General features: G+C 50.6%; 6 protein-coding genes across 6 annotated transcripts; 5 read left to right on the forward strand and 1 right to left on the reverse strand.

The window, feature by feature from the left end:
- Positions 1 to 2200: 2200 nt before the first annotated feature.
- PFICI_13744 (uncharacterized protein) lies at positions 2201 to 3330 on the forward strand (the record flags this gene model as incomplete). The annotated part of the gene is made up of 3 exons (XM_007842325.1): positions 2201 to 2558; positions 2672 to 2837; positions 2922 to 3330. The coding sequence occupies 3 exons, from the start codon at positions 2201 to 2203 to the stop codon at positions 3328 to 3330; spliced, it is 933 nt and encodes a 310-aa protein (XP_007840516.1).
- Positions 3331 to 3738: 408 nt separating this feature from the next.
- Positions 3739 to 5559, reverse strand: PFICI_13745 (Kynurenine 3-monooxygenase; the record flags this gene model as incomplete). Its single annotated transcript, XM_007842326.1, has 4 exons — positions 3739 to 4503; positions 4638 to 5057; positions 5123 to 5340; positions 5448 to 5559. The coding sequence occupies 4 exons, from the start codon at positions 5557 to 5559 to the stop codon at positions 3739 to 3741; spliced, it is 1515 nt and encodes a 504-aa protein (XP_007840517.1).
- Positions 5560 to 6455: 896 nt separating this feature from the next.
- On the forward strand, positions 6456 to 7978 carry PFICI_13746 (methionine aminopeptidase 1; the record flags this gene model as incomplete). The annotated part of the gene is made up of 4 exons (XM_007842327.1): positions 6456 to 6602; positions 6715 to 7128; positions 7214 to 7760; positions 7863 to 7978. 4 exons carry the CDS (start codon positions 6456 to 6458, stop codon positions 7976 to 7978), a joined length of 1224 nt encoding a protein of 407 aa, XP_007840518.1.
- Positions 7979 to 9699: 1721 nt separating this feature from the next.
- PFICI_13747 (ER-derived vesicles protein ERV14) lies at positions 9700 to 10257 on the forward strand (the record flags this gene model as incomplete). The annotated part of the gene is made up of 2 exons (XM_007842328.1): positions 9700 to 9800; positions 9942 to 10257. The coding sequence occupies 2 exons, from the start codon at positions 9700 to 9702 to the stop codon at positions 10255 to 10257; spliced, it is 417 nt and encodes a 138-aa protein (XP_007840519.1).
- A 1189-nt stretch (positions 10258 to 11446) lies between these two features.
- Positions 11447 to 13045, forward strand: PFICI_13748 (uncharacterized protein; the record flags this gene model as incomplete). The annotated part of the gene is made up of 1 exon (XM_007842329.1): positions 11447 to 13045. The coding sequence occupies one exon, from the start codon at positions 11447 to 11449 to the stop codon at positions 13043 to 13045; it is 1599 nt and encodes a 532-aa protein (XP_007840520.1).
- A 4105-nt stretch (positions 13046 to 17150) lies between these two features.
- PFICI_13749 (uncharacterized protein) lies at positions 17151 to 19191 on the forward strand (the record flags this gene model as incomplete). The annotated part of the gene is made up of 4 exons (XM_007842330.1): positions 17151 to 17211; positions 17283 to 17626; positions 17714 to 18531; positions 18597 to 19191. The coding sequence occupies 4 exons, from the start codon at positions 17151 to 17153 to the stop codon at positions 19189 to 19191; spliced, it is 1818 nt and encodes a 605-aa protein (XP_007840521.1).
- Positions 19192 to 19414: the final 223 nt, after the last annotated feature.

Raw genomic sequence — 19414 nt, forward strand, 5'->3', positions numbered from 1 at the left:
CCCTTCCTTGTTCCCTTGATGATGCCAATGACGACGGCTTTGGGTCCTCGAAACGGAAATTCAATATCAAATATCTGTTACGAGCATACCAATGTAAACAATAATGATCTGATTGAAATGTTCCCATTCGTCACCGGTGTACAATAACAAGGTACATTTCACCAGGATGTAATATTTCTCCTTGTCTCTTTCCAAACGTCCCCTTCTCTCAAATGTATATGCTGGCGGGATCAAGACTGTACTCCGTACCTAGCTTGGCTACTGGAATCATTGAGTATCCATAATACTCAAACTCCAGCCATGCCCGAGGCTCAACCAATCCCAGCACAGACTGGACGTTGGCCAAGTACTTGTTCCTGTGTACCTACCTACTTACCACTGACCACCAGCCTATATCGTACATCCCAGCACATTTCTCAATCGTGACCAAGTCCAAAGAGATGGATTCCTCATCATGGCGGATTCATCCGGGGTTTCGTCTCTAGCCATCATCGGCACTAACCGCAATGAAATGCCGACCTCACAGCAGCTGAATAGTGTGACATTCATTACCTCAGATACTGGCTCTCGCTCGTCGTCTGCCGTTTCTTTTTCTCTCTCCCTCTCCTCGAGGGCAATACAGTTATGAGCTGCTTCTTCTTAGTTCGACTGCTACGCATTATCCTCATGTACATTATAGCACAGTAAAGTATGTTGTTAGTGGCATTGCTCAAAAAAAGAAAAACCTCTCACAATCGGCCGCACCACCGCAGCTCAACTAGATCTGGACTAGGGAGTAGTATCATTAGTAGGTAGATTGATAATTTTATCACTTCCGAAAATAAAAACCCACCCAACAATTCTCGGATTCCACATGCTACCTAACAGCCCCTGCCGGCCACTGTAGGACTAACCAGCATATAAGACGCAATCTCATGGGGCGAGCATTCATGATGAGAACGAGGTATTCCGACACGACAGTTGACGCCATAGGTGGGTAGATTGCATACGCGACATATTTAGCCCTTCATAACACTCAAGGTGCCTTCCTACTACCAACATAACTGACCTTTCCCACTACGGTGGTGGTAGTAGTAGTAGTAGTAGTCGTAGTCCGCCGCACCACGCGACTGACCTGATCCCCGTCCCCATGTATTCCCATTCCCGCTCCAAGAGCCGCACCGCACCCGGTTACCGACTCTCGGCCAGCAGATTGATTGCATTGCAGCAGTCCAGCTTGACCCGCACTATTCTGGGGGGAGGGGGAGGGAGAGGTTATATAGTACATGTGCTGTAGGTACATCAGGTACAAGCACCATTTCTTCCATTTGTGTCTTGCGATGTCCAACCAATCAACGTACATTGCATACCTACCTAGTTGGCCCAGAAGCACATACTGCATCGATCAACCACATCAACGTCATCCCACCCACCGTTAGAGGCAGTGACGTGTGAGGAGCACTTGTTCAATGTTTTACTTTATTTGCCCTTGCCGATATCGAATTCAGGCCCCATCTCAGAATACATCAAGACACTTACACAGAGCACATGTTTGCAACTTTAATCTGAATCGAAATTCAGAATGATTGCCAATATTGATGTATCGTCTAGACGCATCCTACCTATGCCTTCCTTCACGAGCGACTGAATATGAAACCAAGCAGTCAAACTACTTTGGAGATACCATGCAGTAGCTGCACGCAAAGATCAACTTTCGCTCTTGATTCTTTCAGTGTAAAGTGTATCATCTAGCAACAGTCAAGACTTATATTATCAACATCCAAATCGAAATGTTCTGTCACACCCAGATACGGAATGACAACATCTCCACGTGACTTTGATCATACCTTTGTTAATGGATCGTGAATTGGTCGAATTACCATACGTTCGGCCAATAACCAACTCTTTGCCAGCCGGCCGCGCTGCTTCGGCCATTCATGTGGAGCTCCGATAGTGAACTCGGCGGTTCCGGCAGGCAAACTCCCCCAGTGACTGCCGGCATGTAAGCTGATGCAAAAGGACATATAAATCAGTGTACTACCCTCGTCTGATGTTCTAACATGCACATTCATAGGTCATCTAAAGCAACTATCCCTTGATTCTATCTCACGAAGAGACCCTATCATCCGCCACCAAAGTTGGCTCACTCGGCGTGGAGCTAGAATCGGACTACACTTTGAGAGACTTCTTTTGACACACAGCACCAATACCATAACACGCCATGGAGGCCGAGGCGCGGACTGCATATCAACCGATTCATCCGTTACTTCGACCTCTCCTGGACCCTGAATATGTCGCCTTTCACGACGAGCATCTTCAGTACGTAGTCCCGTCCGAAGCGGAAGCTTGGGATCCCAACAGCCGGAATAGACCGTCTCCGTTGGCTCTCGGTGGCCAGGGCTTGGTCAAAGTAAGTTCTGTGTATGACAAAGATCTTGGAACTTTCCAGGTCCGGGTGTTTACACCAGAGGGCAATGCACCAGAAAGTGGGTGGCCGGTGCTCATCTGGTTCCATGGAGGTGGATGGGTAATGGGTGGGCTGAGTAGCGAGAACGGTTTCTTAAGCCATATCTGCAAATGTGAGTAAAACTATCCGGCCAGAGAGGATTTTGCCATCTTTCATTATCTGTTCATTTTGCTCGACATGGGCGCCACCATTGCCCTCCAGGGAGCTGATCCAGACATGACGCAGTCGTGAATTGTGTAGTCATTTCAGTCAACTACAGACATGCTCCTGAGCACGTCTATCCAGCTGCTGCTACCGATGTGCTCGCGGGATACCAATGGATCGTGGATCCCAAGAATGCGAGCACGCTCAATATTGACACATCAAAGGTAGCAATAGGGGGCCTGTCAGCGTATGTAGACTCTCCATTGGACCGACAATGGCATCAATGCTCACCTGTATCAAAGCAATGAGGTGGCTAACAATATGCATACAGCGGCGGCTGTTTGACAGCAATCTTGTCACTCAAGGTTTCGCACGTGGGGATCTGGCCAAGGCCCATCTTCCAAATGATGCTCTGCCCGGTGATTGACAATACTGCAACTGTTGAAACTGCATGGTATGGCTCTCGCAATGCCCCCTGGCTCACGCCCTCGCGCATGACTTGGTATCGGGAAAAGTATTTCTCGTCTCCATCCGAGGCAGCAAACTGGGATGCATCTCCGTGCTTTGCGCCGACGGAAATCTTGGCCAAGAGTCCACAAACTTTTATTGCAGTCTCAGAGTGCGACCTACTTGCACCGGAAGCCATGAAATTTGGCGAGAGTCTGAGGGATGCAGGTGTCTCAACTCGGGTCGAGATATACAAGGGTGGCACACACAGTATCTTGGTGCTCGCAGGGTAAGCATCTCATTCGCCTTTCAAGTTTGTTTATTGTGACGGCGAGATCGAACGAGCTAATTGACAACCCTTTTTGCCGTGTACTGCAGCCTGCACAAAGTAGGACAAAAACTAGTTCACGATGCCTGCGCAGCCTTGGCGCAAGCATTTGGGACAAATTACGATGATGGACTATCTCCGATTCAGCCTCCGGCTTGAACGTAGGCGCTACTTGCGTCTCCCTCCAGGAGAGCACTCTGGGTATGATATCGGCGAGCACGTGAGTTTCTACGTACTCTGTATTGATCTACGCCAGTCACAAGGGGAACCACAGCTTGCCCGATGCGTCACATCTACTTAGAATAATACATTGTGTGTCTTCTGTTACCATAATTGACGCCAAGATTGCATACATGACATCCTGGAACAAGGATTAATATCTCGAGAGATTTCTTAGGCTACCAACGAGCCGCGCCAAGCTGAGAGAGCCTGGGCTTCGCCAGTATCGAAGACCAACTGCGCTGCCTGCCAGTGTACCAAAAAGGAGTACTTGAAGAACCCGGATAAGCACGTTACCTTGGTGATCACTCTTGGCAATCACCTCCGAGTATCTCTCATTGGAGAAACTGACGCGCGAGTATTTGGTCTGCCACCCCAGACTTGGGATATACTTGGACAACAGTTCCTCTAGCGATTTCCGCAGCCGGTAGGTCGGCGACAAGACGGATGCGCGCATCTCGATATAATTCTGTAGTGCTAGGTCGTTGATGGCATGCGCGTCTGGTGTACGCACTTCGGAGTATTCGGCCAACGCCGAGGCTCGCTGGATGTTTGAATCGGTTGAGGACCGGTCTTCAGGGTCATTGCTTTCCTGGGCACTGTGCTTGTCGAGTATCGAGAAGAGTGTATACACGTCTTCCAAGCCTGCATTCATTCCTTGCCCATAAAAGGGGACCATGGCGTGTGCAGCGTCGCCCAGAACCACGACCGAACTCGAAAAGTGGTAAGGCGTGCACTTGATGCTGATAAGAGGAAGATGAGGGTTGGTTACAAAGGAAGAAATGAGCTCATCCCGGGGTATAAGCGACGTGACTCCGGGAAAATGGTGATCAAAGAAGTCTGGGATCTTTGATGAATCGGCCTCCAGCTCTGCAAAATTGCCGCTAGGCATGAAGAGCGTGCACGTAAAAGAGCCATCCTAGAAGTCGGTGTCAGCAAGTCCTCATGTGCTTTTTGCAGCTCTGCCTGAGTGCGACATGTGGCTCATGTGACTGCCAAATGCGTCTGCCAGTGTTCACGTGCAGGAAGTAAGGCTAGAATGAGTGTACGAACCTCGCTCGGTATCGCAATGAACATGAATTGTTTTCCAGGCCAAATGTGAAGATGATGTGGTGAGATCTTGAACTTTGCCTTGAAGCCATCACCAGCAGCGGCGGCATTTGGCTGAATGGTGAACTCGCACCAGTTGGTGTCGATATACGTCTGCTGATAGTCCATGCGAACGTACTTCATCAGATGGTATCGTACTGCAGAGTGAGCGCCGTCTGCACCAATCATGAAGTCAAAATCAATCTCTATTTCCTCTCCGCGACCCAATGTTCCCTTAGGGCCTCGCTTCTCAAACCATGCCTTTTGGTTCTTGAAGTCGGCTCCCGTGAGCTTGTGGTTGAAGAAGAATTTCACGTTCGGCATGCTCTCCAAGATGTCCAAGAGACGCTTGTTAAGGTCTGCTCTGTCGACAGCAAAGATTGTCTGAAAACTGGTGAGTGACCGGCCACGCATCGAGTATCGAGCCGAGTAGCAAGCGAGCGTCTTACCCTTCCATGAATATCATAAAGCTGTGCCTCTTCGTATAGATCACCAGACGGTTTCTTGCCATGGATCATGCGGCCCTCCATTGGAATAGTAGCCGACTTGACATGCTGCAGAAGCCTTTCAGATCCTGCATTGCTCATGGCATTAATGCCCCGTTCTGAAAGGGCCAGATTGATAGATTTGGTGAAGTTGAGCGGGATCGTGGAGGGATCCCGGAGGTCTGCCGTGCGTTCGTGTCAGCACAAGAGCTCATAGGATCGACTTGTAGATGTCGTCCATCTCGCCTGGTCGCTGCATAAGGTCTAGAACTAGTGTATGTGCACCTACCACTCCTCAACTCGTATATCTCTACATCGTGGCCACGTTTGGCAGCATAGAGAGCAGCCAATGATCCTACAGGTCCAGCGCCGACCACGACAAACTTTTGCTGGCGAGCCATGATGGTATACAGCACGACACGTCCAATTGAGGAAAAAAGTAATGAATCTGTAAAGTGAATGGTACTGGCTCTAGAATTTAAAGATAGGGCACGGAGACAAGTATGTATAGGTAGGTATATGGTAAAAGTGTAAATAGTTGCTGCTGGGTTTTGATGTTGAGCGAATTCGGAGATGAACCCAGCAGAGTTTCTGTCTTGATACGTCGTGTCAGGTTCTGTCTGGCTCGAGTACGGTGACCATGCTGCCAAAAACAGCGTTATAATGAGCTTACTCACCAGAAAAGGCAGTCTACAATCTGTTGTTGACAAACGACTGGTGTTGTTCTTAGATATGTCTCGGCAAGAATCTTGCTGCAAATTGTTGTTGTCTGTCTGTCTGTCTGTTCTGACTCGGCATATAGCGGCAAGGCGTGGTGATGATTCAAGTTCGCAGACTCCCCGGGCTTGGGCCGCCCAAAGCCGAACACTGAATCCCACTAAAGACATACAGTAGTAGTACATAGGTGGTGTTAGGAACTTCATCCCGCCTGTACATTAGGTAGTGTTAGCCTGTCTTGCTTGCCCCCCCCCCCAATTTAGTGTCCCTCGAGCTCCAGCTCTGGAGTGTTGTCACTATTAGGTACAAGCTGGGCGGGATGAATTTTATGGTGGGGCAACCGTTTAGGAACCCCCCATTCATTTGAGTACGGCACCTCTACGACCGACTGCCCGGGCCGCCGAGAAATACAGATTTGGACCAAAGCAGCCAAACGAAGACGGTGAACTACTACTGGTTTCCCGTTCCTTTCCACAGCAGCCTCACGCCTTGTTGACCTTTTTGAGGACCTTGCCGGCCAACTTGCTCCTCTTCTCTATCAAAGGACGACGTCACGATCCACCCACAAACGCCCGCGATCATGACCGACACAGAACCTCCGGCTAAGAAGAAGTGTCTCGGCGCCGACTGCGAAAACGATGCTGGTTCATTGCAGTGCCCGACTTGCTTGAAGCTGGGAATCAAGGACAGCTTCTTCTGCTCCCAGGACTGCTTCAAGAAAAATTGGGTATGCATCATGACTCCATCTCGTTCCTTCTCAGCTCTCGCGTTCCCCCAAATGGCTTCTCCCCCCTCCCCGTCAATGAGCTTCCTGCATCTAACCAGAAAAATGCGTACAGGGCGACCACAAGTCGATGCACAAGACTGCGCAGGGCAAGACTCAGAACGGTATTCTCCACAGCATTTTCCCTCCGAAGGTCGTCTCTAAACCTGATCCAGCAACTGGCTTCTTCAACCCGTTCCCTTCGTATCCCTTCACCGGATCTCTACGACCTGTCTATCCGCTGTCGCCTAAGCGCACCGTGCCCAAGTCGATACCACATCCCGACTATGCCGAGACGGGCATCCCAAAGAGCGCCCGCCTGATCAACAGGAACAAGTTTGAGATTCTGGATGCCAAGTCGCAGGAGGGTATGCGCAAGGTCTGCAGATTGGCCCGAGAAGTGTTGGATATAGTGGCTGCCGAGTTGAAGCCTGGCATTACCACTGATTACCTGGACGAGGTCTGCCACAAGGCATGCATTGAACGCAATGTAAGCAAACAGGGGAAAGGAAAAGCCCCGAAGTCGTTGTTGGGGGAAAAGAAGAATGGTACAAGAACTAATGATGCCATCTCAGTCCTACCCTTCTCCTCTCAACTACAACCATTTCCCCAAGTCCATCTGCACTTCGCCGAATGAGGTCATCTGTCATGGTATCCCGGATCAGCGCATTCTCCTAGACGGCGACATTATCAACCTCGATGTGACCCTTTACCACGAGGGCTTTCACGGCGATCTCAACGAGACGTACTACGTAGGCGACCGTGCCAAAGCCGACCCCGATGCCGTGAGGGTGGTTGAGACAGCGCGAGAGTGCTTGGACAAGGCGATTGAGCTCGTAAAGCCGGGCGCGTTGATTCGAGACTTTGGCAATGTGATTGAGAAGCATGCCAAGGAGAGGGATTGTAGCGTCATTCGCACCTACTGTGGTCACGGCATCAACAGCATCTTCCACTGCCCACCCAACGTGCCTCACTATGCAAAGAACAAGGCAGTGGGAGAGTGCAAGCCGGGCATGACATTCACCATCGAGCCCATGATCGCCCTTGGCAAATATCGTGATGTGACCTGGCCGGACAACTGGACCAGTACGACTATTGACGGCAAGAAGACTGCCCAATTTGGTAAGTTTGCTACACGCGCCTCGGGCGCAATCGTCATACCGTCTTCCCATGTTTTTCAAATCCTCCTGCAAACAAATTATTTTGGCTGACCGCAAAATTCAGAACACACTCTACTCGTGACAGAGACTGGTGTAGAAATTCTGACCGCCAGGCAAGAGAGCTCCCCGGGAGGTCCGATCCCTATACCTGCACCGGTTGAGAACGGGACCAGCGGATAGTGCAATATGAGCTGTTGTTTGGAGCATGATCTGGTTTACCTACGCGGCACTTCATCTTACACGCGTGCATTCCATGAAGTTTACCTTTCTGGTAATAAGTGCCGAAAACACAGAACGTCTTTGGACCCGTGGGGGAGTTGTAGACACGTAGCGGTGTCCTGTACGATCCATCAGGCACAGGGGAAAGCGATGCAGTGATCAACAAGACATTCTCTGTCTTTGCTTGGGATATTTGAAATGCCACTGGATCTAGATGCTGGGATGCGTGTGAGAGTAGGTAGTTTGTGCCATTGACGGGATGCTGCAATTTAGACAACCACAAACACACCTCAAGTAGCCAAGCAAAGCTAAGTATATTGCGTGAATCAATGAGTATGCCCATGCCTTTGTCAAAGGTTCAGAGCGAGCTCAACGGATGGACCTGGTGCCTATTGAATATAGAGCTCGATAAAATTCATGATCAAGGACGCTGTTTCATTGTTTCATTATTCATCCCAACTTTCCAATCGCCCGTCATTAGCCAGATCTGTCTATGCTACATGCACTTTCCTTTCGGCTCAACTCTTACTGGTTAGGTCAATGAATTATGAGACCCAGCTAGAAACAAAACCTCAAACGCCACCCAGTTGGGAGATGCAGGGATTAGGAGCTTTTACCAGCGAGCATGTTTGTTGTATAGGTAAACTTGTAAGTTTTCCACTTACATACAGCACTTTCGGACACTCGAGAAGCCAAGCTGTGCATGTGTGTATATCTCCAGTCCAGTCACAACTATGTACATGATACATACCCTGCCCTGTGCAAGGCATGCATAGTATCACATTGGTGATTAGGACAAGTACGTAGTATGTACCATACTTGGAAGAAGTAGCTCCAATAACCGTTGCTCTCGTGGGGACGCGATTCCAGCCACGGAATACTATGGGAGCCATATGAAGAGAGCTCCGTGCTAGTAGTAGGTGTAATGGGAATCCCTGCCTGTCTGTCTACCTACACAGTAGGTATAGATTAGTTGGTACCTTACATTGACGAGGTATTGGGTATCATATTTCTCCAGGCAGAAGCTCAGTTATTAACTCATTGAACAATGACATCGTTGCAATGTGCTGCCTCGTCTCACATGCATTGCAGGTAAGAGAGAAAGCACAGGTGGGAAGTGGAAGTAAGATTCCTTGGTATTCAGGTTGAGGAAGCGGCCTTTTTCCAATCTGCGCGAGTGGGTGAGCCGCTTTCATCATCGGAGGAACCGTCCTCCAAAAGCCAACAGCCCTGGAGGTCAGGTCAGTTCAATCCAGTCGGGTCCAGGTCGGGCCCTTGCTAACCCAGCCTATCCGCATGGAGCCATATACCTCACCACCTGCAGCCTGCCCAAGCTTACCTACATTATTACCTAGTAGCTAGCCGACTCGAACATTACCTACTGCAAACTCCATACTTACGCAACTCATTTTGCCCGCCCGCACCAACAATCCACACATCCACGTCCCACGCCCACACCCACACACGCACAACACACCACCTCAAGCTCCTCCCTCAGCTGCAATCTTGCTCCCAACGGGTCGATCAGGCAGTCTACATACATCCTACATACTCTCAGCACCTCTGCGCTACCCGTTGTCGTCCTATTGTGAAGGGTTCAACAGAAGACTGCTATTCCCGCGGACTCTCGACGCCGTCTCCTCCCATCTTTTTATCCAAACCATAAACAGTACAACATCAAAATGTCGGGCGAGGCATGGTTATACCTGTTTGCGGTGTTGATCAACGCCGTGAACCTGTTCCTTCAGGTCTTTTTCACTATCATGTACAGTGATCTTGAGTGGTAAGTCGTCTCTCTTGGCCCCCCTTTGGTCCCTCCCTACCGCTCCCCGTCTCAGTCAAATCCTACTTGCCCGACAAACTCACCCCCATCTCCGTCCCGAGGCTCGAGGCTGGCGATACTGACCTTTTTGCGCGCAAACAGCGACTATATCAACCCGATCGACCTCTGCAACCGTTTGAACACTTACATCATCCCCGAGGCTGCTGTGCACGGTTTCCTGACTTTCCTGTTCCTAATCAATGGATACTGGGTTGCTCTCATCCTCAACTTGCCCCTGCTCGCCTGGAACGTCAAGAAGATCCTCGAGAATACGCACCTCTTGGACGCCACCGAGATTTTCCGCAAGCTCAACGTCCACAAGAAGGAATCCTTCATCAAGCTCGGCTTTCATCTCATCATGTTCTTCTTTTATCTCTACAGCATGATTGTCGCTCTTATCAGGGACGAGACCCACTAAGCTGGCACGCGGATTCCGCCCGGTCTACGTAGCGAGCGCTTCACAACGAGACCACTCTCGACGCAGTCCTGCCGGCGCGATTCCCCTCTCACTATGGCATCTACAAAGCTACATAGCGTCTGGATCTGATCCGGTTGCGGCAACGTGGTGAACAGTTACGGTTGGGAAGGGAGCTAAATCTGGCGGTGGGCGACTAGCAGACAGACACGCATCGGTGGGCGGTGACATATAATAAGAAGCATCAGGGGGGTGTGAAGGCCAAAGTCGTCTGTTGTTGGTGGTGACTTTGCAAAAGTTGTTGATATAACTTTGTGGGCAATGGAGGTAATTAATATACCACCTGAAGAGTCGAGGTGGTGGCATGAATGATATGGACGACTTAGACGAACAGGAAACTTGAACCAAGGGCTGCCAAGAGGATCAGGAATATAGGCAACGAAACGCGACTGGACAGACTTGTATACCTTTATATCGGCGTTGTGCGGCTATCTGGTACCCGACTATTGCGATGACAAATACCCTAGACAACGAGAGTTGTCGAGTTTACTTGCTTGTTTGCTCTTGCTTGCTGTTCATGACGTGGAAAATCTACTACCAGACAAGTAGTGCAGTGTTTTGGTTTGTTTTCCCTCCTTCCGAATGCGCCACCAAACTTGCTACGAGAAAAGAGAAATCGGAATGTTTTGACGCGTCGGATGCATTGCGTACGTACATGGTTTGTCATGAAGCTCCTCTTCGTATCTGCCAATGATTCACTGTCGCTCAGTACGTCACCATTGTCATATGTCTCTAAGTATGCAGTGGTCAAGTACTACACCCACCTTGGGCATGCAGAGGCTTATGTGCTCTAGAAAACTCCAAGAAGTGTTGCTGGCATGGAAATATTGATTTTCCCGTGATATTTGCCATTGCGGCAATTGAGTTAATTTATTCACTCCAGTCCGTGTACTCTAGTTATTCCTTGTTGTTGTTGTTGTTGTTGTTTTTTCTATTTTGTACTATTCTTGCACCGTCAAGAAGGTCCGACCTGGGGGTGGCAGCAATTTGGCCCACAGCTGCCTGCCAGCTACGACGTCATTATCATCAGCTGCCAATATCCTCGTTTGTTACATACTCTCAACATTGACTCTGAACAACAGACGCGGCTGCAATCCTGCATCCCAATCGAAATCTGCGCAATCGACCAAAGATGGCCGACTTTGGGGAGTACCCCGCCAATATGGCATCTCAGGATGCCCTCATTTTGCGCGAGGAGAGCGGCCCCGCCCACGCCGTCGTCAAGTACTCGGGCGAAGAACTCACACGACCCAAGTTTGGCCCCACGAACCCATTCAAGGACGAGGCGAGTGCACTGAAGCGCAAGAACGTCCTGACCGGGAACGCCGAGGAGACCTTTGTCAGCGAACACACTTTTCGGAGCAAACATCGTGCTATCGAGCGGCGGGGTGGTCCCGAGAGAGAGTTTCAGACAGGCGCCCAGATCAAGCAAGAGGCCAAGAGGCTACGCGCTGGCCGCGAGGGCAAGGGAGATGCTACCATTGCCGACGGAGATGGTGCTTACGTTGGCCCCTGGGCAAAGTACAAGCGGGAAGAATACGAAGAGGTCGGAGAGGATGAAGAAATCGGCACCGACGAAGAAGTCGAGTATGTCTACGAAGACGAGGACGGAGACGATGTCGTCGCGAGTGGTACAGTCGTATCGGCACCCGTAGAGGCCATTTCAAGGAGGAAAGAAGTCGAGGCGCTTGGCGATGAGACCACAACGTTCCATGGAGAGTCTCAGTATGACTACCAGGGCCGCACATATATGCACGTTCCGCAAGACCTGGATATCAACCTACGCAAAGAGTTGGGCAGCACTCCAAACTACATACCCAAAAAGGTGGTACATACCTGGAAGGATTTTGGCGACAAGGCAGTCACCGGACTACGCTTCTTCCCCCACTCTGGACACCTCTTGCTATCGGCCGGCGCAGATGCCACCGTCAAGATCTTCGACGTCTATCACCAAAGGGAATTATTACGCACTTATTCTGGACATACAAAGGCTGTATCAGATATTTGTTTCAACGAATCCGGTACGCAATTCCTATCAGCCTCCTTCGACCGTATGATGAAGCTTTGGGACACGGAAACGGGCGCATGCATCAACAAGTTTACAACTGGAAAGACACCACACGTCATCCGCTTCAACCCTTCCCCAGAGCACTCACACGAGTTCTTGGCTGGTATGTCAGATAAGAAGATCGTCCAGTTCGACACGCGGACGAGGGAAGTGGTGCAAGAGTACGACCACCACCTCAACGCCATCAACACCATTGTCTTTGTGGATGACAACCGCCGCTTCATGACAACCTCGGACGATAAGTCGCTACGCGCTTGGGACTACAACATTCCCGTTCCAATCAAGTATATTGCTGAGCCCTACATGTACCCAATGACTCGGGCGGCACGGCATCCGTCGGGCAAGTATGTGGCATATCAGTCGAGCGACAACCAAATTGTGGTCTATGGCGCAACCGACAAGTTCCGCCAAAATCGCAAAAAGGGCTATCGAGGACACAATAATGCCGGCACAGGTATTGATATCGACATCAGCTCCGACGGTCAGTTCCTTGCCAGTGGCGACTCTGCTGGCTACGTCTGCTTCTGGGACTGGAAAACGTGCAAGATGTACCACAAGATGCAGGTCAGCGACCAGGCCGTCACTTGCGTACAATGGCATCCACAAGAAACGAGCAAGGTCGCAGTGGCTGGAATGGACGGCAGAATCAAGTATTTGGACTAGCTGCATTCAATTCATGCATAGTAAGGCGTTCGGATCATGGGAATGGGTATATACCAAAATTGAATTCAACTGCACAGATACTCGACCCTGCCAAACAACGTGCGACACTTGAGAAATAAGGTGATGTGCAAGACCATTCGTCGTGACGGTCGTTTTCTATGCTTACCTGCCTATGGGCCTGCCTACTATCGCACATTGCGTGTGGCTCCAGGGCCAAAATTATATTTTAACGGGGGTAGCTGGGTGTACTTCGAGGAAGGATTCCATATCGGGAGAAGGGCTTCGGTCGGATCAACGAATCAGTCTGACTTTTGCAGTCGGTTATTCCGGAGAGGACGAGTGCCGCAGTAGAAAACAGGATCGGCGGGGCTAAAGGATTCAAGGCATAATCGTACAGATGCTAACGGCAAAGATTTATCACAAACAGTTCATAATGTCAAAGTCAATTAAGCGACTCGAGCAACCAAAGCCATTGAAAGTACCATCATCCTCCAAGGGTTCACCATGCTATTTCTCCCTCCTAGGCTTGCCTCTTACCACACGAGCAAAGATCGTCGTCCGACCGGACCTTGGAAATGCCGTCACGATCAGGACGAATGCAAGTGGTGAGAACACACCTCCAAGAGCTACCGGGTAGCTTGTCTAGTGATCTACCAACGGGCAACTACCTAGGTAGATACTCTCCGTCCGTCCAAAGAGCCGAGGCTCTATTAATTCCGTCTTTGCATAGACCAGACGAGTGACCAATGGCGTTCTATCTACCTAGGTAGTTGGTGCCATGCAGAGCTAATTCATATCATGAGGTTCACAAGTCAGGATAGCCCTCTCAACCAGCACAGCCATATAGAGCTAGGTGAATCTCGTGGCACAATCCAAAGCAAACAATACCCCAGAAGCAAAACTTCACCCATAGCACAGTCTCAACTTGTTCATATTCCTTGGTGTAGGCACGAATGGACAACAAGATTTGAGCCTAGAATGGGACATGACATTCAATAATAGTAGCATAAGGAACAATCAACAGACGCATATGTCTCGTTGAACGCATTGAAACGTTTCTAGAATGGAGCTCGGAAATAACTGCATGCTCCTACTGGCTGTCGGAATCGGCATTGTGCCGGTTGGTCATCTCTGGACCCCTCTCGACAAACAGTATAGTACCTAGGTAAAGGGTGGCGGCAGCCATGAGAATCAGCCGTAGCGTGGCTCGCGGGGAAGGCGTCCGCTACATAGTCCAGCATCCATTAAACATGAACGGCACTTCAACGCTCATAGTCTCACGCTCCACCGTCTGCCCTACCCGACGTACCCTGCTGAGGGCCACAATATCCTGTAGGGCCTAGCTGCCTGGAAAGGAATGGCTATGGTTAACAGTATTGCTTGGCGAGGGTGTAGAGTAGATGAAGGCCAGCCGCTCTCGAGTGATGAGCCTGGCGGCTTTGCCTCGAGCAACACGTGTCTTGTTGCTTGCCCCGACAGTGGCGGGATCTCTGTTTGGCCAAATTGTCTACTTGCTTGCAAGATTGAGATCTCTTGATTACAAGGGCGGACAAATGGAAGTTTAGACCAGCGCCTTGTCGTTGTGGAACTATCATGTGACCGACCAGCGACGTTGCGACTCTCATTGCTTTTCCTACTATTTGCCACGTGAGCAGCATGGGACACCTACCTAGGTCCATGTACGTGAGTGAAGAACAAGACTCAATGGACGCACACCGACTGCGATGAGGCTACTATGGTACATCTGGTCTGTCCGGGGTAATACACAAATAAGAAGAATAAACACCATGCCGAGCTAGTAAAGGCCTTGGATTACCTAGCATGGTCGCCTCTTAGGGCAGAAAGGCGGCAAGCCATGACGAGTGGATGCGGCGATCCATAGGTAAGGCTCATCGATGGCATTCTATATTCCGCAAGCCAATACGTATCATATGTTCTCGACCAGCAAGCCAGAAGGAGAAAAAGATGGCGAGGGGGGATGGTGAGAGTGACAGGGAAAGAGAGGGGGAGAGAGACAGAGCGCGAGAGGGGTGAATGATGACCCAGGCACAGGCCAAAGCAGATGGAGCTCGCTCACGGGCCACAGCCTACAGCATGCACCCAGGAAAATGGCAACCCAGCGAGAGCCGTCTGGCGTCGTTAGAGATACTAGTCGCCAAATTCCTTGGCAAATGGAATCTTTGCAGGCAGTCGGCCGCCTCACGATCGTCGAAATAGGATAGATCTATTGGAAGATGGATGGGCAGTATCCTCGAAATTTCCACTATTGACTTGTTGAGTATTGCCCCTCACATGTAGAATTGCTGATCCGCGTCAAAGGTTGAGATGAAATGCTGGTGAGTTGGTTCCCATTGATTCCATATTCCAAAGGAGACGTCCTGACTCGCGGCAATATTATGGGGGTGAACAAGGAAGCGCTTACAAGAGTGAGAGAGAGTGGTGCTATAGGCGAAGTCCTGCTATCAGTCGAGCGAGTCCGGTTACGTATAGTCGTTTCTACTAGCAAGGAGACCGGCGCAGCGGGCGATCTAAGGTCTCCACGTGGCACGGCGCTCTCTGGAATCCGGACGTTTTTATTTTATTTTAATTCATTAGGAATCTTACAGAAAGATCTCCTCGAGGCCCCGAGGGAGAGGGGGGCGGTGTATTCGAGATCAAGGCACCAGGCTTGCCAGGCATATACTTAGTGTACAAGATGCTAGTAGAGACAAAGACAGATCCAAGATAGATCCGTCTCAAGTCGTCTGCAATGCGAGTGGAGTCGCCCTGTCCCAATCCCCCATTATCCCCGCCCTCGACTGTTTGGGATCGACTGCTCAGCTCAGGCGGCCAGACCTAGTATAGTTAGCCGAGGAGTATTGGAGAGTAAGACTAGCCCACTAGTCGCGCCTGGAGAAGCTGGGGAAATGAAAACGGTTTGGTTATTTTATTCTATTTTCCCCAAAGCGGGCATGTCCTTGACCATGGTCTTTAGCAGGTTATCAACTTATTTCCGCTTAGAAACCACGGAATGCGCGGGTTCAAAACCGCCCTTGTTGGGATTATACAATAGTTTGCAAAGGAACGAAGACGACGACGACGACGACGACGACGGCGTGGGGGAGGGGAAACATCGTACTACAAGCCCAGCCCCATCTTGAGCGGATCAGCGGCGAACCCTCTCTCTCTTTGGATGAGCCCAGCCCTCAAGGACCCTGCTGCTACCATGAGCGGGGGAAAATTGTTAGAACAGGCGGGCAGCGGCAGCACGCATTTGAGTCCCTCGAGGAAACCCTGGGGCAGAGCTGGGGCAAAGCTGGGGGGCCCAGGGCTGGGGTGGAAAGGGAGAGCCAAGCAGATGTGGACATTCATTCAATACCAAATCTGCGCTGTCCTTTCCTTTACAAGACGAGGGGCTTCATGCTAGCATGCCGTACCTGTCTACTAATCACCTACCTATGGTATCCTCACATGTTTTCATGACACTGTAGATACGAGAACCCTCATGGCTGCCCCTCCCTCTCCTGACTCTTCTACTTGGGCCCTTGGAATAACCCATATATGTACAGACTGGCTGTACATACATATGTCGTGACCCCTGGGAAACCCCTTCACGCCATGGCGGGCTCCCTAGGAACAAGTTCAACATCTTTGCCACGATAGGCCCTTCCCCGGAGACCCAAAGGGCCCCACTCACTTTTGTATAGTTTTATATGCACCACAGCACGCTATCGGCAGATACGACGATCGACAAGTCGTCAGGACACATGATATGATGGCTCAGCTTAATTCGTACAGCGTTAGCCTCGAACAGCGTGGCCGTTCCAGTATGGTGGATCTGACTGATCTTAGGGAGTGAGAGAGGGGCTGCGAGGTAGTTACTTGCGAACGAGCTACTCACACACGCTTAATTCGAGGTATAGATCGGAATCAACCTGAGAGACCCTATGATAGGTAGTTTCGTCGAGCTTGGCGAGCCTCACCTCTCATGTATAAAGTGCGGGGTGTCGCGCTGCCCTGTTCTGGGTAATCCGATTTGAGCATCTCCATCTCTCTCTCTCTCTCTCTTTCCCACGAGAACAATTTTCACAAAGAGAGTCGTTTTGCAGATATTTTCTATTTCACAATGGGCGTGTACACTCAACTTGACGACTCCATAAAGGAGGTGGACGTTATCATTGCAGGAGGTAAGCTCCGGAACAAACCCTCATATATCGAAAAATTGGTTATACCATACTCAACACGGCAATCTGTATAGGAGGAACCGCTGCCTGTATTGTCGCCTCGAGGATCGCCGAGGCCGACCCAAACTTGTCCATTCTGATGGTCGAGGGAGGCCCCAACAACCACAATGAGCCAAGCGTCGTCAACCCGGCATTCTTCCTACAGCACCTTTTACCTACTAGCAAGACTGCAATTTTCTACAAGGGCAACAAGTCTGAGCGGCTTGCTGGCCGAGAGCCTATTGTGCCTTCTGGAGGAATGCTAGGTGGTGGCTCATCTATCAACTTTATGATGTACACAAGAGCACAACGGCCTGATATTGATGCCTGGAACACTCCGGGTTGGTCAGCCGATGAGTTTCTCCCATTTATGAACAAGGTATGTATACGATATACACGTGGATATGTATCCATCTCTTTCCGTAAAAGGGCCTCTCCTCCCGCGGCTTGCTGACCATGCAAAAAGCTCGAAACATACCTCGGCCCTGGCGACAAGAGCGTCCATGGTCACGACGGCCCCATCACAGTATCCAACAGCACATTCAGGGCAAGCAAAACAGAAGACGACTTCCTACAGGCCGCAGAGCAGGTGGGCTGGCCAGAAATAGAAGACCTGCAGGACCTGGATGCAAACAATGGCTACCAACGCTGGCTTCGATATGTCTCGACTGATGGCAAGCGTCAAGACACTGCCCACACCTATCTGCACCCCAAGCTCGGCAGTGGGCGGTACCCGAACCTCCACGTCGTGGTAGAATCCCAGGTGCACCGAGTTCTCCTTGAAGGGAAGAAGGCAGTTGGCATCGAGTACCGACGAAACCCTGCTTTCCAGACCACGACCAATCTAACCCAAACGCCCATGCGTGTTGTCAAGGCACGCAAGATGGTGGTGGTCGCTTGCGGCGCCTGCGGAACGCCGCCCGTCTTGGAGAGATCTGGTGTTGGTAACCCCGAGATTCTGAAGCGGGCTGGTGTTCCCGTGGTTGAGGATCTCCCAGGCGTCGGCCACGATTACCAGGACCACAACCTTGTCCTTTACCCGTATAAGACGAGCCTCGAGCCCGGCGAGACCATTGACGGCATACTCAGTGGCAGAGCCGATGTTGGCGCCATGATTGAAAAGAACGACCCGATATTGGGTTGGAACGCTGTCGACATATCGGCAAAGCTTCGTCCCACCGATGAGGATATCGCTGCGATGGGTCCCGAGTTCCAGAGCGCATGGGACAAGGACTTTAAAGATGCTCCTTCTCGTCCCTTGATGTTGATGGGACTTGTTTCTTGGTATGTATCTACGAAGTTGGCGAGCATGAAACTTTGGTAGGCGGAATCTGACCCCGAAATGATAGCTTCCTCGGTGACCCTGCGAGCGTGCCAGTGGGCCAATATGTCACTGTGGGCAACTACACAGCCTATCCCTACTCTAGAGGACACATGCACATTACCGGCCCGGGACTCGATGACCCTCTCGACTTCGAGACTGGCTTCTTTAGCGATGATCACGATATCGACCTGAAGAAACAATTATGGGCATACAAGAAGTCCCGAGAGATTATGCGGCGCATGAAGAACTTCCGCGGCGAGCTTGCCGTTGGTCACCCTCGCTTCCCCGAGGGGTCCAAGGCAGCCGTTGCCGACACGGATGCGCCTCTCGAAAATGTACAGAATATTGATTACACACCCGAGGATGATGCTGCCATCGAGCAGTGGCTGCGGGAGAACGTGAACACTACATGGCACTCGCTGGGCACCTGCAAGATGGCACCACGCGATAAGATGGGTGTTGTTGATGCGAATTTGAGTGTGCATGGAGTCGAGGGCCTCAAGATTGCCGACCTGAGTATCCCGCCAGAGAACGTGGGCGCAAATACCAATAACACGGCCCTGGCAATTGGTGAAAAGGCCGCCGATATCTTTATTCGAGAGTTGGGGTTGCGGGCATGATGATGGGAGGAGATATCAACGCATCTCCCCATTTTCGGCTTGCCATGAATACACGAGTACAATAGTCCAATGAAATGAATATATCCCCATTGAAGCAAACTTGGTTCTTGCAATTGACAGCGTCCGGGTCTTGTAATCACCACGTCATCGTTTCGGTGATCATTAATTAAGAGAACCACGACATGACCATATACGTCCAATATGACGTCCTTTATACACTCTG

Source organism: Pestalotiopsis fici, assembly GCF_000516985.1.
Source record: "Pestalotiopsis fici W106-1 unplaced genomic scaffold PFICI_Scf_11, whole genome shotgun sequence".
Lineage (NCBI taxonomy): Eukaryota > Fungi > Ascomycota > Sordariomycetes > Amphisphaeriales > Sporocadaceae > Pestalotiopsis > Pestalotiopsis fici.